At 38.2% G+C, this 16,045-nt stretch overlaps 2 protein-coding genes across 5 annotated transcripts; both read left to right on the plus strand.

Moving 5' to 3' along the window:
- Window positions 1–1,456: 1,456 nt before the first annotated feature.
- Window positions 1,457–4,566, plus strand: LOC109058409 (transmembrane protein 256). The gene is made up of 4 exons (XM_019075596.2): window positions 1,457–1,632; window positions 1,843–1,880; window positions 2,373–2,453; window positions 4,039–4,566. The coding sequence occupies exons 1-4, from the start codon at window positions 1,551–1,553 to the stop codon at window positions 4,180–4,182; spliced, it is 345 nt and encodes a 114-aa protein (XP_018931141.1). The 5' UTR covers window positions 1,457–1,550; the 3' UTR covers window positions 4,183–4,566.
- Window positions 4,567–7,696: 3,130 nt separating this feature from the next.
- On the plus strand, window positions 7,697–15,620 carry LOC109058408 (protein MB21D2-like). 4 transcript variants are annotated; one of them, XM_042759748.1, is made up of 3 exons: window positions 7,697–7,877; window positions 8,444–8,655; window positions 11,784–15,620. In XM_042759748.1, the coding sequence occupies exons 2-3, from the start codon at window positions 8,454–8,456 to the stop codon at window positions 13,142–13,144; spliced, it is 1,563 nt and encodes a 520-aa protein (XP_042615682.1). In that variant the 5' UTR covers window positions 7,697–7,877; window positions 8,444–8,453; the 3' UTR covers window positions 13,145–15,620. The 4 variants fall into 4 exon arrangements, with proteins under 4 accessions (XP_042615682.1, XP_042615685.1, XP_042615684.1 ...); XM_042759751.1 differs by lacking the exon at window positions 7,697–7,877 and adding an exon at window positions 7,910–7,933; XM_042759750.1 differs by lacking the exon at window positions 7,697–7,877 and adding an exon at window positions 7,930–8,041.
- Window positions 15,621–16,045: the final 425 nt, after the last annotated feature.

The raw sequence follows: 16,045 nt of genomic DNA on the forward strand, positions 1-16,045 counted from the left end.
CTTAATGTACTCTGAAACACATACTGTACATCTCTCTGCATCTGCCTGACTGCCTTATTCCCACACACACACACACACACACACACACACACACACACACAAAAACATTATGCAGCCTATTAAGAGAACTACAGAATTTGCTAAACAAGAGTATGCAAACTAGCACACAGATAATGCAGACACAAGCACACAAGCATCATCTTATACACTAGTACTGCCCAAGAGGCTCATCTACAGTATAGGTGGGTCAGGCTGTGCCTACATTTTGGGGACTAAATCTCCCCATAGTAAAATATAAACTCACCTACATCACAGGGACCAGCCTCATATGGAAAACAACTTACAAAACATAACAAAACTGTAAAAAATTCTAAATGGTTTGTGTGACTATAAACACAAAAACACAATGGTCAATGGAAAATTCTAAGAATAAAAATCCATATTTACTGTATATTTTCAAACCTAAATCTAACCTTTACACAGCACTCCTGTACAGAAGGCATGAAAATGGTTTAATTGACTGCGATTAGAATGTTTACATCCTACTTTACATCAGCACAGTTGGACAAATGAAAATGTAGGGCCTAAAACTTTTTTGTTTAGTTGGTTGTTTTTTAACAGATTAATTATTCTGGTTAATTACAAATTTGGACCAAAACCTTGTATTTAATCAAGGACAGGATTTTTTTAAAATGTAATTTTCTAGGTATTAAGAGGTTTATTTTGTACACCCACTGACGTTTTACCGAGATTTGAAAGACTGCGTTTTAGCAACAGTCAAAGTAAAACAGCGCCCCTCACTGGACATTACAGCCTGCGTGCTTCCTTCAGTACACTGGGAGAAATCGTAAACAAGCTCCAAAATGGCTTTATCCCCCCAGCAGACGAACAGAGAAATTAAAACCGCACATGTTCTAAAAATTCTGTACACATTCATGCAGAATTAGAATTTGCATCACCAATCTACGTTTTGTGTAGAATATACAGAGATGTGCACGAACCTATAAACCACAATAATTAGATTTAATAACTTTTTTGAGGTGAAATGGTGGATTATTAAAAATTCATACGCACTACATTATGCGTGCGGCGCGCCAAGGTAGAGAGCTTGTTTGATGAAAGGGTGAATGAGCCGTCACTGCAGTTGCATGTCAGGGTTTCAAAAGAATATGGGGTATATGGGGTTGCATATCTAAAAGAGAAAATTATTTAAAAAATAATAATATTAAGGCATAAGTGTTTCTGTGACCTTCAATGAAAAAACACATCTTTTCGCAAAGTATACTATTTTAAACAAAGAACTCTCAATATTTCTATTTTAATTGTTGTACTTACCCTATGGAATAATTTGTTTGATCTTAACTAGTTCATGGTCACCTCACTGAAGAGCTTTATCGCAACGCTCACGTGACGTGAAACTGTGCCTTTGGACGCCATCTTGGCTCGGCGCTCGCAATTGCGAGTAGATAGCATCATTCTTCCTGTTAGATCCGTAATGACATCAGTTTCCTGCATGTGCTTACAGTTGTTTCCTGGTTATTTCAGGAGTCATGAACGCTTCTTCACTGGTACAGAGGTTAGCAGGGATTTCTGGAGCACTTGCTATCGCGGCAGGTGCATATGGTGCTCACGGTAGGTCTCCTTTCTGATTGATTGTGTTTTATTTTGCTGATGGGTTTCGTCAGGCGAGTGCTGCGTTAAGACTAACGTTACTCTAAATATTAACGGTACACTACTGGGCACTGGGCAGGTCGAACGTGACTGAGCGCACGCCAGTGAGCAATTTCTTAAAGATTTATAAAGCTTTTCTGCAACGTTTTCGTGTTTTTCTCTCCTGAGCAGGATTCAGACGCAGCGAAGCGAGTGATTATCAGAAAGAGGTGAGCGTATTTGGCTAACGTTATTTATGTTATGAAGCTTTGTCACTGTTTATCTTGACGAATTTATCAAAACTGGTTTGTTTTGTACACAGAGAGGACCTTTGTATGGAAGTCAGTTTCCACCGAAATACAGTAGAAAAAATTATTTGATAATTAATAATTGACATGAAAAGTCAAAACTCTGAAAAAATAGTTGTCATAATTATGACAAACATTTTCACTGTCAATGACTTAGTCATAATTTAACCCCTTTATCTCAGTTATGACTTGGTATCAAAATTTTGATGTTTATGTAATAATTTTGACATTTTATGTCATAATAATAACTTTTTTAATCTCATAGTTATGATGACCTATCTCTTTTTTTTTTTTTTTTTTTTTTTTTTTTTTTTGCTTAATTATTATTTACCAAAGCATTTTTTTTCTTGTGTGGCGGAAATAGGCTTCCATAGTATGGGGTTGGGAGTAATGTAATTCTTTATGTCTCTTCAGTTGTATGATACAGCAAACAAGTATCACATCTACCACAGTCTGGCATTGTTAGGAGCCGCTCGCTGTAGAAAACCTGCTCTGGTAAACACCTCTTATCATTATTCTTATATTAACATGAAGCTGAAATCTGAGTTATGAAAACTACAATGATTATTGGTATTGTTAAAATTTAGGCTGATTTCAGGTAAATCCAGTCACCTTAATCTGAGACCTAAATGTCTCAAAGTATGCATTATAACCCTTATGTCTACTGTACACCTGTCAAATATATGGCTGTTTGCAATATTTTATTGCGACTGGTCAGTGGCAGTATTCTGTGATGTAATATTGTCTAATAATTCTAAATTGTATAAATTAGCAGTTGTCCCTCCCAGGCAACCGATTTCCTAATAGCAGTGTTTTATGTCTCTCTGTCCCACTGTGATCTCTTGTTTCTCACATTATTAAATGGTAGATAATTTAAATCAATATATCATGTCTATTTAATCATTTATTTGCTAAGTAGCCTTGTAAAAAGCAGGATAATGCGCTGTCAACCTCTCATCATAAAATAAATCCCTTTAGGGTTGTGGGTGATACAAGTCCCCTGCACTTTGTGCATTGTTAAACTGTAATCTGTCAGTGATAATGAATTATAATGGAATTGTGATAAAGTCACTGCAAACCTGTATGCTGTTAAATTTTCTCTGAAACAAAAAAATTAATAATTGAATTACAATTCTTGGATTTTTAAAATGGCCTTCAGAAGATAAATATGCTTTCACCACCTATAATGTTTTAGCTACGGTATCTGGACCATGGCTACATTTGAAATCGCATATTCTCTGAGTAGGTACTTACTCTTAGTAGGTTATCACTCCATGACTGCTAAAAAAATTTTCTTTATGGTATGAATGTGTGTAGTGTGAATGTCATCCGAACATACTATTTTACATTATATTTATATATTACCATATTCCGTACTGTGTTACAGAATACAGCATATATTATAATATATAATATAATATCACCTGCCAGCATCAGTTGAGTCACTTTACTGCCATTCACAAATCCTCTCCTGTGGCCTCGTGGGATAGTAAAGTGTCCATCGCAGGTGTACTTCAGAATCTCACCAGAACGAGTTAGTCATCAGGGTATTTTTCACCTAAAAACCAGTTTTGTGAATACTGTGAATTTGGACATACAACTATTTTCACAAACTGTTAGTCGCCTATTATATAGTGCAGTATGTGATTTCAGATGCAGCCCATGTTAATCTGCCACTCTTTTGGGTTGAATGTCAGTAACGTCATCAAATGTTACTGATTTGTGAAAGTGTCTAATGACTGAACATCACTAATAACAAACCTGGCACCTGCCTGGCACCCAATTTAATTGATTTCCATGTCTGCATGTATTATCAATCTATCCTGTTTTATCAGTTTCCATGTTTAAATTCACACAAACCCATTCTTCTTTTAATTGTCAGGTTGAATAACATACCAAGTGAATGAATAGAGTAGTAGAAGAATGGTACTCATTATGCTCTATTTTACTTGATGACCTCAATGGAAACAGAATGTCACCAAAGCTTAAGTAGAGTTTATATTGAGAACTGAATGACTTTGATATGGAACAAATCAGCTGCAATCACATAAATGAACGCACTTCTTCTTTTTTTGTTTAGGCAGGTGCAGTCCTCCTCGCTGGCATGGGCTGCTTTTGCGGTCCCCTCTACCACCAGGCCTTAACCAATGACCCCAGCTTCAGCAAGCTGGCTCCAATTGGAGGCTCATTGCTTATCGTTGGCTGGGCTGCGATGGCTCTTTAAACTTTGACCCCATTTGGCAGACCCTGACCCTGTGATTTTAACATTCTCAGAGATCGTTCCGTTTTGTCATTTAAACAAGAAAACAAGAGCTACAGGGTGGATGAAGAAGAGAGGGGTGGAGAATTTCACATCTTATCTAACCCCTTTTCAGTCATGTATGGAAAGTGATGATAAGGCTTTGGGATCAAACATAATTTTTTTTTTCCTACACTGTCACAGGCATCTTTATTTTGTCAGCATAAGAAAAAAAAAACTTTTGAGAAGCTTTCCTTTATGGCTTATAACTGAGAGTGAATGAGTCACACTCTGGGATTGTTCATGTCTTGAAAGTGTATGTACATACTTTCCCTTTGTTTGAAAAAATAAAGCTGTCTGCAAAGTTGATTGCCAGTTTGACCTTCTGATGTTGGAAGAAAAATCTCTCTGACCGACTCACCCAGGTCAACGATCTAAATAGCTTTCAGGCTTTTATCCTGTAAGTATGACAGTACAAAGCTTTCCATTATCGGCAAACTCACTCTTAGCGCTTCTAGTGTCCAAACTTATCTTTATTCAAATGAAAAGTGAAATCCAATGAGGTTCTAATTCCAAGACCTGTGTCTGTCGGCACATAGCTGGATTGGGGGCCTTTGAAAATTGCTTTATAAATCCTCAGGTCAATTTGCAAGGGCAGCTTCATAAGCCAACTCTATTGAGGCGAGAGGCTTCTATAGACACTGCACGCCCCAATAAAGTGATCACACCACTCGTAAAACCCTCATTAACTTGGGCTATTAGCAGAGCCGTGCAAATCGGGCCAAGGCAATCAAACCACTTCAGTACCGTCTTCACTATGGTGATGGAAGAATAAGAAAATTCACAGTGCTTGTAGAAAGAAAGACATTTAGATTGGAAGGACTGATAAGTATAAAGGAATTTTCGATTATGTATGTATAATTAGGTATGGTTTTGTTGCCTGTATGGCACCAAACTGAAGCCTGATTTGAAAAGTTTCCTCCTTTTTGCCTCTTCCTCCTTCCTGACATTTCAATAGCACTGGGAATTCCACCATTCGCTCATTACTGAAGTCAGATCAGGGTCTCCTCGTTAAAATCCATAAAGCCGTATCGCGCTGTGCTCATGAGGCAGTGTTAAGTGTCTCCTCCCTGGCTCTGTCTGGATAGATGCAGCCAGTAAAAATCTATGTTTAAAGCAACCAATAGATTGCAGTGGCCCTGTGGTCATTCAGTCGTTAAATTATCATCGCGCTTGAATGATCTTTCTGTGTTTGAACCAGCATCTAAGGGGCAGCGCTGTGGGCAAGCAACTTTTAACTTGGTTTTGCTTCAGTTGGGTAAGAAGCGGTCAGTGGCAGTATTGTTAATTGCGACTCATGGGATATTAAGTCTCTCTTTGTCTGTATACATGTGGTTTAACTTCCTCCCCTGAACACCAACTGACATTTTGCATTTACCCTCAGTGCAAGTTCATTTCCCAGTCTGGTTTAGCGTGACCTCGGTTGTCGAAAGAGGCGTTGTCTGAAAGTGTGGGAGGTTAGGATTTTTTAAAAACTTTGAATGAAATGCCCACACGCACTGATATTACTCAAACCCTCTCTTTCCCGCTCCCTTTTTTGAGGTGCCAATCATAGCAACACATTCAACAGAAGACTACTAAAACAATTTCAACATGTCAGTCTCTTTTCAACCCCTGCACCAAAAAGATCATCATTCTTTCTGATGTGCTGCTTCAAAAGCTGTCACTTAACATTCTTCAATGTTAAAATCTCATTTGAACTGCTGTCCAGCCTTTTTTGGGCCATAAACATGGCCACTGCAGTTTGCAGTGGATTGTGTTAGTGCAAAAGCTTGATTAAATAATTGAATAAAGAAGAGTTTTGTATTATAAATGAAGATATAATTACATGTGCATTAGATTACAGGGTTCAGTCATTAATTAGAAGGTGTAGAGCTGTTGGGGATGGTGCAGAGAGAATGATACTGCAGAAGTGAAGAATTAAAAGCACTTCGCTGTCTTTGGCCTCCTCCGTTTCTTCTACGGCATCAATTATCTGCGCTGTCAGCCTCTCAGATGCTGCTTCAAAGGGGAGGGATTTCAAGGTGACACCACAGCAGAGGGGGTCGGAATGGGACGGGGAGAGCTGGCGAGGGTTTTGAAAATCTTTTGATCACTCTTCACCTCCTGGAAAAAAGTATTAGAGACGAGGAGAGGAGGAGTTTAAAAGCTGTTTCCTCAAAGAGTCGCAGTTCTCAGACCTTTTCCGGTTGCAGACCAGATCACCAAAACAAAAGATGCGCACCACCTAAAACTCCAAATTTGAGGAAAACATTAAGTTACCTTAAAACAATCACATAGCTATATTTTTAAGTGCACAAGTTATACTTTGTTTACTCATTAATCAAATAATTGCAATAAATCTCACATTGTCTTGAAAGCCTTTACCTTTTAACAGAAGTAAAAACAAATCTACATTCAGTTTTCTGAAAAATGATGTTTATGAAAATGTTTCATAGTTTCTCCTCACGATCACTTTATCTTGCTCTCTGAAGATTCCAAGACTGTATTAAAGCTGCTTTTGAACAATACTTGTTATGCAAAGCCCATAAAGATACAAGGTTCAAAAGTTTGGGTTCAGTAAATGTTTTTTTTTTTTTTTATGTTTTTATTATTATTATTTATAATTTGTTTTAAAGTCGTCTCAAAATCTTGCCAAGGCTGCATTGATCAAAAATACTATAACACACAATAATATATATTTTTTTAACAATTTAAAACAGCTGTTTTCTATCCCAATGTATTTTAAAATTTATTTCTGTGATGGCAACATTGAATTTTCAGTCCTCAGTGCCACATGGTTCTTCAGAAATCATTCAAATCCTGATTTGGTATGCAAAAAACTTTTTTTTTTTGTTATCAGTGTTAAAAACAATTTTGCTGTTTCATTTTTGTGGAAACTGATTCATTTTTTTCTTTGATTAATAGAAAGCTCAGAAGAACAAATGTTTGTCACAAATGTAAAGAAAATGGTATAACTTAATTTACATATATTTAATTTATGAATTATGTTAACCTATTTGAAAATTCATGTATACTCTTTTTTTTTTTTTACATTTGTAATTTACATTTATTACAAAAGATTTCAAATAAATTCTGATATATATATATATATATATATATATATATATATATATATATATATATATATATACATATATATATATATATATATATATATATATATATATATATATATATATATATATATATATGGCCTCAGGAATAGGTGTCTACTTTTTACCAATGATAATTTCTGTCCAAGTTTCAAAATTAAACTAAAATTATTATAATAAAATATATAGATATATTTATAATATAATAAAATAGCAGAACCTAAATATTTAACAGCGTTGACGTCGATTGTTTATTGTGAGACATAAATCAGTGCACATAAACTATTCTGCATAGTTGCACCTAAAGCTGATGGCCTGGATAAGTTTGCGTCCCGTTAAAAGTACTACTAATCCCAGGATTCTCGGTGGAGCTCCGTGATTTCCGGGAATAGTATTGCCAGTGGGAAGGTGCGCGCGGGGGGGACCTGTTGGAAATGACGCAGGCTGAAATCCCGTTTCAGAAAAGAAATCACAACAAACAACCCGAGGTCTAAGGCAGAGTGCGCCGAGCCAGCGGAAACCAGGGTGTGTGTCGACTATAAACACTGAATCTCATCGCTGAATCTGGTGAAGTTTAGCTGGTTAGCACGTTAGCTCGCTCCACACCTGCTGCTAGCCTGATCTTCACGCGTCTCATGATCGTTTGTCACATGAAAATAATCTATTCCCGCTCATATAACACATGTCAGGTGGAGTTCTTGTTTAGATGACATATTTCAGAGGTGTTGCTACGTTTATTGACCTGTCAAGTAACTTAGTTCAGTAGTTTCGTTAGAGAGACATTAGCTGGCTAATTAATTTAGCTGATTAACTTAATCTGCCCACTGACCTACATTCCGCTTCAGCCGGTATGAATAACTAACCTGCGTTTAACTATTTAGGTGGTATTAAAAATGAATCTGAGTTTGAGTTGGGTAATTAGTGGTTACGTTACTGAGTAAATACGTTTTTTTTTTCCTGCATCAGCGGTTTAATGTGTTTAAACGTTTAATTTTATCAAATTCATACAATTATTGCGAGTCGTTAATATTCATGTTGATACGTGTGATGATTTCGTGACAGTATGGGGATATTGTTATGGTTTATCTCAGGTAATGTTCAATGGAGACTCTCATGAGTGCCGTGGCCCCGCGTGCACCGGCGACGGTGAAGCGGGTGTCCGAGGTGGACTTCCGCTCGGGCACGACGCTGGAGCAGCTGTCGGCTCAGGTGCAGGAGCTCGTGCAGCTGGAACAGGGGGAGTTCGGAGACCAGACCGCGCTCGAGGTGCACACGGCCAAAGACTTCATCTTTAATATGCTGGGTGAGAATATCACAGTGTACATACATGCATGAATATAATGTAGAAGATTTTTGTTAATGCTGTCCTCCATACATCTTTATATTACGTATGTAATTGTTTGAGTAAAGTCAGAACAATTAAATCACCTTGTTATACATTAAGGCATGGTCAGCTTCATAATGAAGATGAAAGTTGGCACTGTCTTTTCAGAACAAGGGTCAAAATGTTTGAATTGGTGTGTATTCTCTCTCGCTCTCTCTCGTGTCTAAGTAACAGTTTATCTGTCTATATAAGGTTAATAACATTTAATAAGTGTGTATATATATATATATATATATATATATATATATATATATATATATATATATATATATATATACACACACAAAAGGCAAATATCTTCATTATTCACATTCAGGGAAAGGATGTTAAGAATGAAGAAAACTCTTCATGGCAGTTGTGAATTTTCTAAAACAGAAAAGGAAGATTTTCATTGTACTGATAAGCTTTATTTATCCAGGCCTCTGATTCAGAGCTTGGGCCAAGTGAAGCTGTTTGTCCAGCAGATGTCTCTAGTTCCCCTTGTTTTTTCTCAGTACATCATCAGATCTCCCCCAACACCCATTTCTCGCTCTCCCCTGCCACAGTGTAAACACAATAAATGTCATCCTTTTTGTATGACATAAGTGAGGGAGAGACAGATTTGCACAATTGTTTTGTTCTCTAAAAACATCACTGAAGATGCTTCACATAATCCTGTCAAAAGATGCCCCCCCCCTTGATGTTCAGCCAAAAACCTACTACTTATTGTTGCCTACTGTTTCCATCTCTTGCTCTCTAAAATATGCAGTCATTTTCAAAGCAACAACCATCACACACCTGCTGAGAGTGATGGGTAGAATTCTGCCTCGTTATGTATGAATGAAAAACTGATGATCTAGTTTTGGTGACCCTTACCTGTCCATCAGGATTTAGATGCTAATTCAGAAGACCATAATAGATACATGCCTTGATTTAAATTGGCATTGATGTTTGCTTCCTTTTTTAGCAATCATCATGATTTCTATTTTCACGCCTCCATGACCTGCAGACATTAGCATACCGTCTGCACGCCAGCCTCTAGACTCACTACCATCCTGCAAACGTGTTTCTCCCAGAGGAGCTAATTAAATCGGAACAGTGTTAAAAATGTAAATGGCAAAAGAGATCATTGTTATTGTAGAACAACAAAAACAAAACAAAAAAAACATTCTGCTTTGTTGTCCTGGAGTAAAGGTCACAGGGTCCCCAGAATAAACACCATAAACAATTTTAAAATTGTATGTATTCCTTCATCAGAACAAATTAAAAATTTAATAAATTTACTATTTATCAGGGAATATTTTGTTAAAGGGGTCATATGATGCTATTTTTAAAGATAATTTGTTAGTGTATCGGGTGTAATAGAATATGTTAGCATGCTTTAATGAAAAAATAAAAATAAATAAAAACCATTATTTTTAACATACTGTACATTATTGTAGCTCCTCTGTGCCCAGTCTTTCTTTCTGTTTTTACGGAAATGTAATGCCCCATAACCAAATTCAGCTTCCCAAGCAATTATAAAGACAGAGCCCGAGTTTGAGCCCGAGTCAGATAAATCTGAATATGCAGATGACTAAGCCGATTGATCGGAACCAACTTTGCAAGCGTGACTTGAGCAGAACGTATCACAGTGATGCCGCCAGCATGAAAGTGAAATGGGCTCATGCTGCTTCAGCTCTCGTTGAGCGTCCAGTGTGAAACAGAACACGTGGTGCGTCTACGTTTGCCGTCTTTTTGCCACCAGTTAAAGCGGAGAACAGAGGATACTGTGTTTGTAAACATAAATCCATCTCTGCACTTGTGATCGTAAGAACAACAAACAATATGCATTACTCTACACTTCACCAAACTCCACATTTGAACAGTCAATAGCAAGTAACATACTTACAGGCTCTGATTGAGAAATGTATGTGAAATTGAGACACTTTTGGCAGGTCTGGATCAGCCTTCTCTTTTAGATCCTTTTGCGGGAGACTTTGAGCTTTGTAACATTGCAGATCTTATGCATGCACAAACAGCTACATACCACACTAAAGAAAATGGAAAACATGAAAAATGCATCATATGACCCATTTTAAAAAAGAATTTAAAAAGTCAGTCTTAAAGGGATAGCGCTTCATTTACTCACCCTCATGTCATTCCAAACATGTCACTTTTTCCCAGTTGGCACAGAGTACAATGAAAGTCAATGGGATCCAAAGTTGTTCATCCATCATACAATATACACACATTAATAATCATGTATGTGTGCTTTGACAGACAGATAACTTTGCATCATTATAAGTGTGCATCTTGTGTTATTTAAATCCGTAATGTTAGTTATTTAACTTGGAAACATCACAAATGTCCTGTAGAGGTGAATGAGTTCAAACTCTTAGGCTTATGTGTAACTCATGCTTTGACAGCAGTGCATGCTGGGCTCTGATATATGACTAGTACTTATGTATGCTAACCAGCTTCCCTTTGGCATCTGTCAAGGAGAGTGATGTTTCATATTGAAGGCATTATTTTGTTTTCAAGTGGTCAATAATGTTGAACGTAAGAGGGAGTGACGAGTGAAATGCACCTGGTGCTGTTGGCTTCTGCCTTACGGACTAATGAACATAACAAATTCATTTGTATAAACGAACTGGTAATTAGTCATCATTTACTCACTCTCAGGTTGTTCCAAACCTTTATGAGTTTCTTTCTTCTGTTAGACACAGAGGAAGATATTTTGAAGAAAGTTGGTAACCAAACAATTGTTGGTAACTATCTACTTCTGTAGTATAGAAAAAAAAATGTCAGTGAAAGTCAGTGGCTACCAGTAACTGTGTGTTACCAGCATTCTTCAAAATTTCTTAAAAAAAAAAACTCAAAGATGTTTGGAAGAACATGCAAACAACAGCATAAATATTTTTTTTTGTTTGTTTTTGTTTACTATCCCTTTAATTTGTTTAGAAGTATGATAACATTGCCCTTTCCTCTCACTCCTTCCCATTCAATGTCTTCCCACCCTTCTATTTGTCTTTTAAAAGTTAGGGGATATTACCTCTTTTTATCATGAATATTCTTCATCTTCACAGGCCTGGTGCAGAAGGTAGACCAGCGACTGCCAGTTGCCAATGAATACCTGCTGCTATCAGGTGGGGCCAGGGAAGGTGTTCTTGACCTTAACCCAGAGGACCTAGGTGACTATGCCAAAGGTGTTGACTTTGATATGGACTTCACTCTTCTGGTGCCTGCTCTTAAACTGCATGACCGCAATCAGCCCGTGACACTGGACATGCGGCATTCCCCACCTTGCCATTCGTGGCTGAGCCTGTGCCTCTGCGACCCTGCAGTGCTGACGCGCTGGAGTATCTGCTGTCAAGACGAGAAAAATAGAGACAAAGTTGTGGAAGATGAGGAGGAAGAAACTGATGCAGTACTAGGCTCAATCCCATCCCTGCAGCCTCTTCAGTCATTAGATGGATGTTACTTCTCTCCGCTGTTGGTTACTGATTGGTTCTGGAGTGTAGTTGGGATGGCGGTGGAAGAGTTGAGGCGAAATCCTCAAAGAGGGATTCCTGTTCCTGATCGTGTGGAGCGGAATGGTCCACTAACAACGCTGATTCTCACTGCAGGAACTAGCCGTATCCTTTACGACTTGCTTCCAGTGGTGTCATTCCGTGGCTGGCCGGCTGTCGCACAGGGCTGGCTCACGACTAACCATTTCTGGGATGGCAAAATAACTGAGGAGGAGGCCATCAGCGGGTTCTACTTGCTTCCTTGTTGTTCTCCAGCTGCCAGCCCCTCAACCAGACCTGACCGCGAATGGAGACTTGCCTTCTCCCGCAGTGAGGTTCAGCTAAAGAAATGCGTGCCCTACCCAATGGCACAAGCCTTCCAAGCAGCTAAAGCTGTACTGTCAAGACTATTAGCTCGCCCTCGCACTGGCCTTAGCCTCTACCATCTACGTACCTTGATGTTTTGGGCTTGTGATCGCTTGCCTGTGACCTACCTTAGCTGTGCAGATCACGAGACTCCTGCACGGCTGTTCCTTGGTCTACTTGATGACTTGGCTCACTGCATTCTGGGCAAAAACTGTCCTAATCACTTCTTCCCCCAGTGCAACATGCTGGAGCACCTCACGGACAGCGCTGCCCTGCTAGTGGCACGAAAACTTGCACATTTACGTTCCGATCCCGCAGAGCACTTAAGAGCAGCATTGGAGCAGGCACAACAGGCATGCCAGCTCAAACGTGAGGCCGCAGTAGCTGCAAGCAATGGCCATGGGCTATCATCACCTAGCCATGGATATGGTGCAGGATCACCACAGGACGACCGGCTAGCACAGCGTCTACAACAGCTGGTGACAGAAAACCCTGGCAAGTCTATTTCAGTCTTCCTCAACCCAGATGACGTTACACGCCCGCATTTCCGCATTGACGACAAGTTCTACTAAGTGGACTGAGCTGGTTTACACTTATGCCCAGGGTATAAATGACAGAAACCCTATACGACAGAACTTATAGAGAACATAGTCATGTCACTGTGCTACTGTATCACACCAAATTGTAAAATCGAGTCTCCACAGAGGGTTTTCTTCCCTCTGATTGGCTCAACAAGGCTGACTACAATCAAAGCACTTGCTTGACACTCCAGTGAGGGATTGTATATTTCACAGTTGTCACAAATGTCACGGAGTAACCAGGGAAGAATAGATTTTAGTTAGGCAACTAAACTCGTATAAAATCTAAATTCAGTCAGATCATAAGGAAATCCCCATTGGCAGACTGCACATCAAGCAGACTTGATTCAATGATGCTATTCTGTAGAGTTCAAAGAGTTTTTTTTATTTATTTATTTTTTCCCTGCTACTCAATACTACTGAGAAAGGAAACTACTACTTTCCGCTGTATTCCACAATGAATCTTGAGGGCAGTAGAACTGGAAAACCAACTAGGCCAGGGTACATTATGATGAAATCGAATGTAATTTTTGTGTGTGTGGAGAAGTTTGCGACTGTTGATCACATAATCTTCCCTTTCTTTAGTCCATCAGTTACCCCGCTTGTTCTCGTTCTCAGGTACTTTTTCTTTTTTTTTTATTTTAACTGGTGAGTCTTGTTGTTCTACAGTCAAAAACAACAAAAGCAGAAAGAGAGAAAAAGGCAAGGAATAACTTGCAAATCTAGACCTTGCCTCTTATGCATCAGAAGCTGTTGTATAGCCCATAGAAACGATTATTTGAAACAAATGCTGTTCAAAACTATTTTTGTTGACTTTTTTTTTTTATTTTTTAGATTGTTAAATGCAGATGATGCTGTATCAAGTTTCAGAGACTATTTTAGATTAGTTGGATAATGATAGGTTGAAATGACGATACTGATTTGATGCAGATTAAGTATCTTGGTTCCTGATTGGATTCTAAGATGCACAAAAATAAGCAGTATGTGTTAGTGTTATTCTAAGGGCTTTCTTTGTCATTCATTGTTGCCTATGTCCGGGTAAAATGGAATATGAAAGATGCTTTGGAATGTGGGATTTTGTGGTGATAAAGGTTTGCCAGCACTGTGTGAACTGGAATAGAAAGGCAGATCTAGAGTGGGCAACAGAGGTTTAGAGAAAGGATAGAATGAACATGTAAAGAGACAGAGAAATGCATCTCAATGATTTTTGTGCTTGTGAAAGGGTCCTACAGTATCTCACTACTTCAGATTTGCATTGGTAGCTGTGGGAGGCAGAGATGGATGGAGAAAGTCAAACATGTCGTCCACTGGATAGATTAGGCTGAAACAATGGGACTCTTGGGACTGTAGACATCTGCTCTCTCTCGCTCAATTTTGTTTTCTGTCTGCCTCCTAAATCCTTCCCTCTTCATTGGCCTCCATCTCTGGCTGTGCTTTATCCAGCTCTACCTTTTTGACTATGCTCAAGGATTAAAGTGTGTTACTTATATGTGTATTCAGCATAAAGCACCCTGTGGGAGTTGGCAGACTATTCGTGTGTGCTGATGACATGGCTGCTGCACATATACAGAGCAATCAGTAACAGCGTTGCCTTCGAATGATGGTGAAAATGGTGAGGAATAGGCTTTCTCTAGTGGCTTTCTGATTCCAATATGTGAGATGTGCTACTGAAAAGAATTTGTGTAGTGTTGCACATGATACAGGTTGGCTACTATACATAATGTCTGCTGTATACCAAGGAAAAGACACCAAAGAGCGTTTAAAAAAACAGAATGCTTGGATTAAATTTCATGAAGGAAAACAGATTTCTCTCGATTGTATATTGTGAGGGTTTGACACTGTATACCATAAAAGGCCTATTTAGTGGGTTTAAAAATTGTAAAATGCTTGAATCAATATTTGTTTTTTTCTGCATATGTTATAAACTGTCGTTGACCACAATGTTGGATATCAAATGAACAGTGGTACTATGCAAGATTTCATAATCATCTCTATGAATGAGAGATAAGGGCCTGCCATGCCTGTGATAATTACCAAGAGTGTTTTATACAATGATTTCATTGTGGGAAAAAATAATGTTCCTGCCTCAGGGCATGATGAAATATTCTGGACACATTTCAGGTGAAATATCCGAAGGAAACCAAAACACATTCATTTTCCTTCCCACCTTTTTAATGATGTGGACCCAGTTTGTCTTTATCTGACGGCATAGTCCCTTAGGTCATGCTGTTGTGTAAAAAACAAAAAAAAAGAATACGAATGTAAACAACATATTTTACCTCTTGAATTAATCTGGTCATCAAATCAAATTGAACGATGGAAAGATGCATATTTAAATGGTCCCAAATATTTATATATTTCATATCACTTCTCTAATGTGCCTCAGAAGGCTTTTTCTGTCTTGTTTTCTTTTGTGTAATTATGTGAGATGATGCTGGTCATAGCATGAAATAAAACATTACATCTATGAGGATTTGTACTGTTTATACTTGATATCTAAAAATGTTGGTCATCTCAAATCTCAAAGACATTATCTATTCTCTAAAGACCATGTCAGGTTAAATTTATTTCTCCATTATAGCATGTATAATTTTGTACTAACAAATCTATTATTGTGTTTCTGTGACTTGACAGATACTCTGCTGGGCAAACTTATGTTATGGACTAAAACATGATAGGAGCTTTTAAATATGCCAAACTCCAGGTATCACGCCTAAAAACAACGTGCATTTGTGCTTCATGATTTGTATCAGTGGAAGAAAACATACAACATAATATTTAGAATTAAAAGGCAGGGTAGTCCTACAAAAAGTCTGAGATTTGGTACTATATGTGCAATTCAACATTGGTCCAACAGAGGATGCTGTTTGACTCAAAGTGTTAGCTTCTGTACCC

This window comes from Cyprinus carpio, chromosome A7, assembly GCF_018340385.1.
Source record: "Cyprinus carpio isolate SPL01 chromosome A7, ASM1834038v1, whole genome shotgun sequence".
Taxonomy (NCBI): domain Eukaryota; kingdom Metazoa; phylum Chordata; class Actinopteri; order Cypriniformes; family Cyprinidae; genus Cyprinus; species Cyprinus carpio.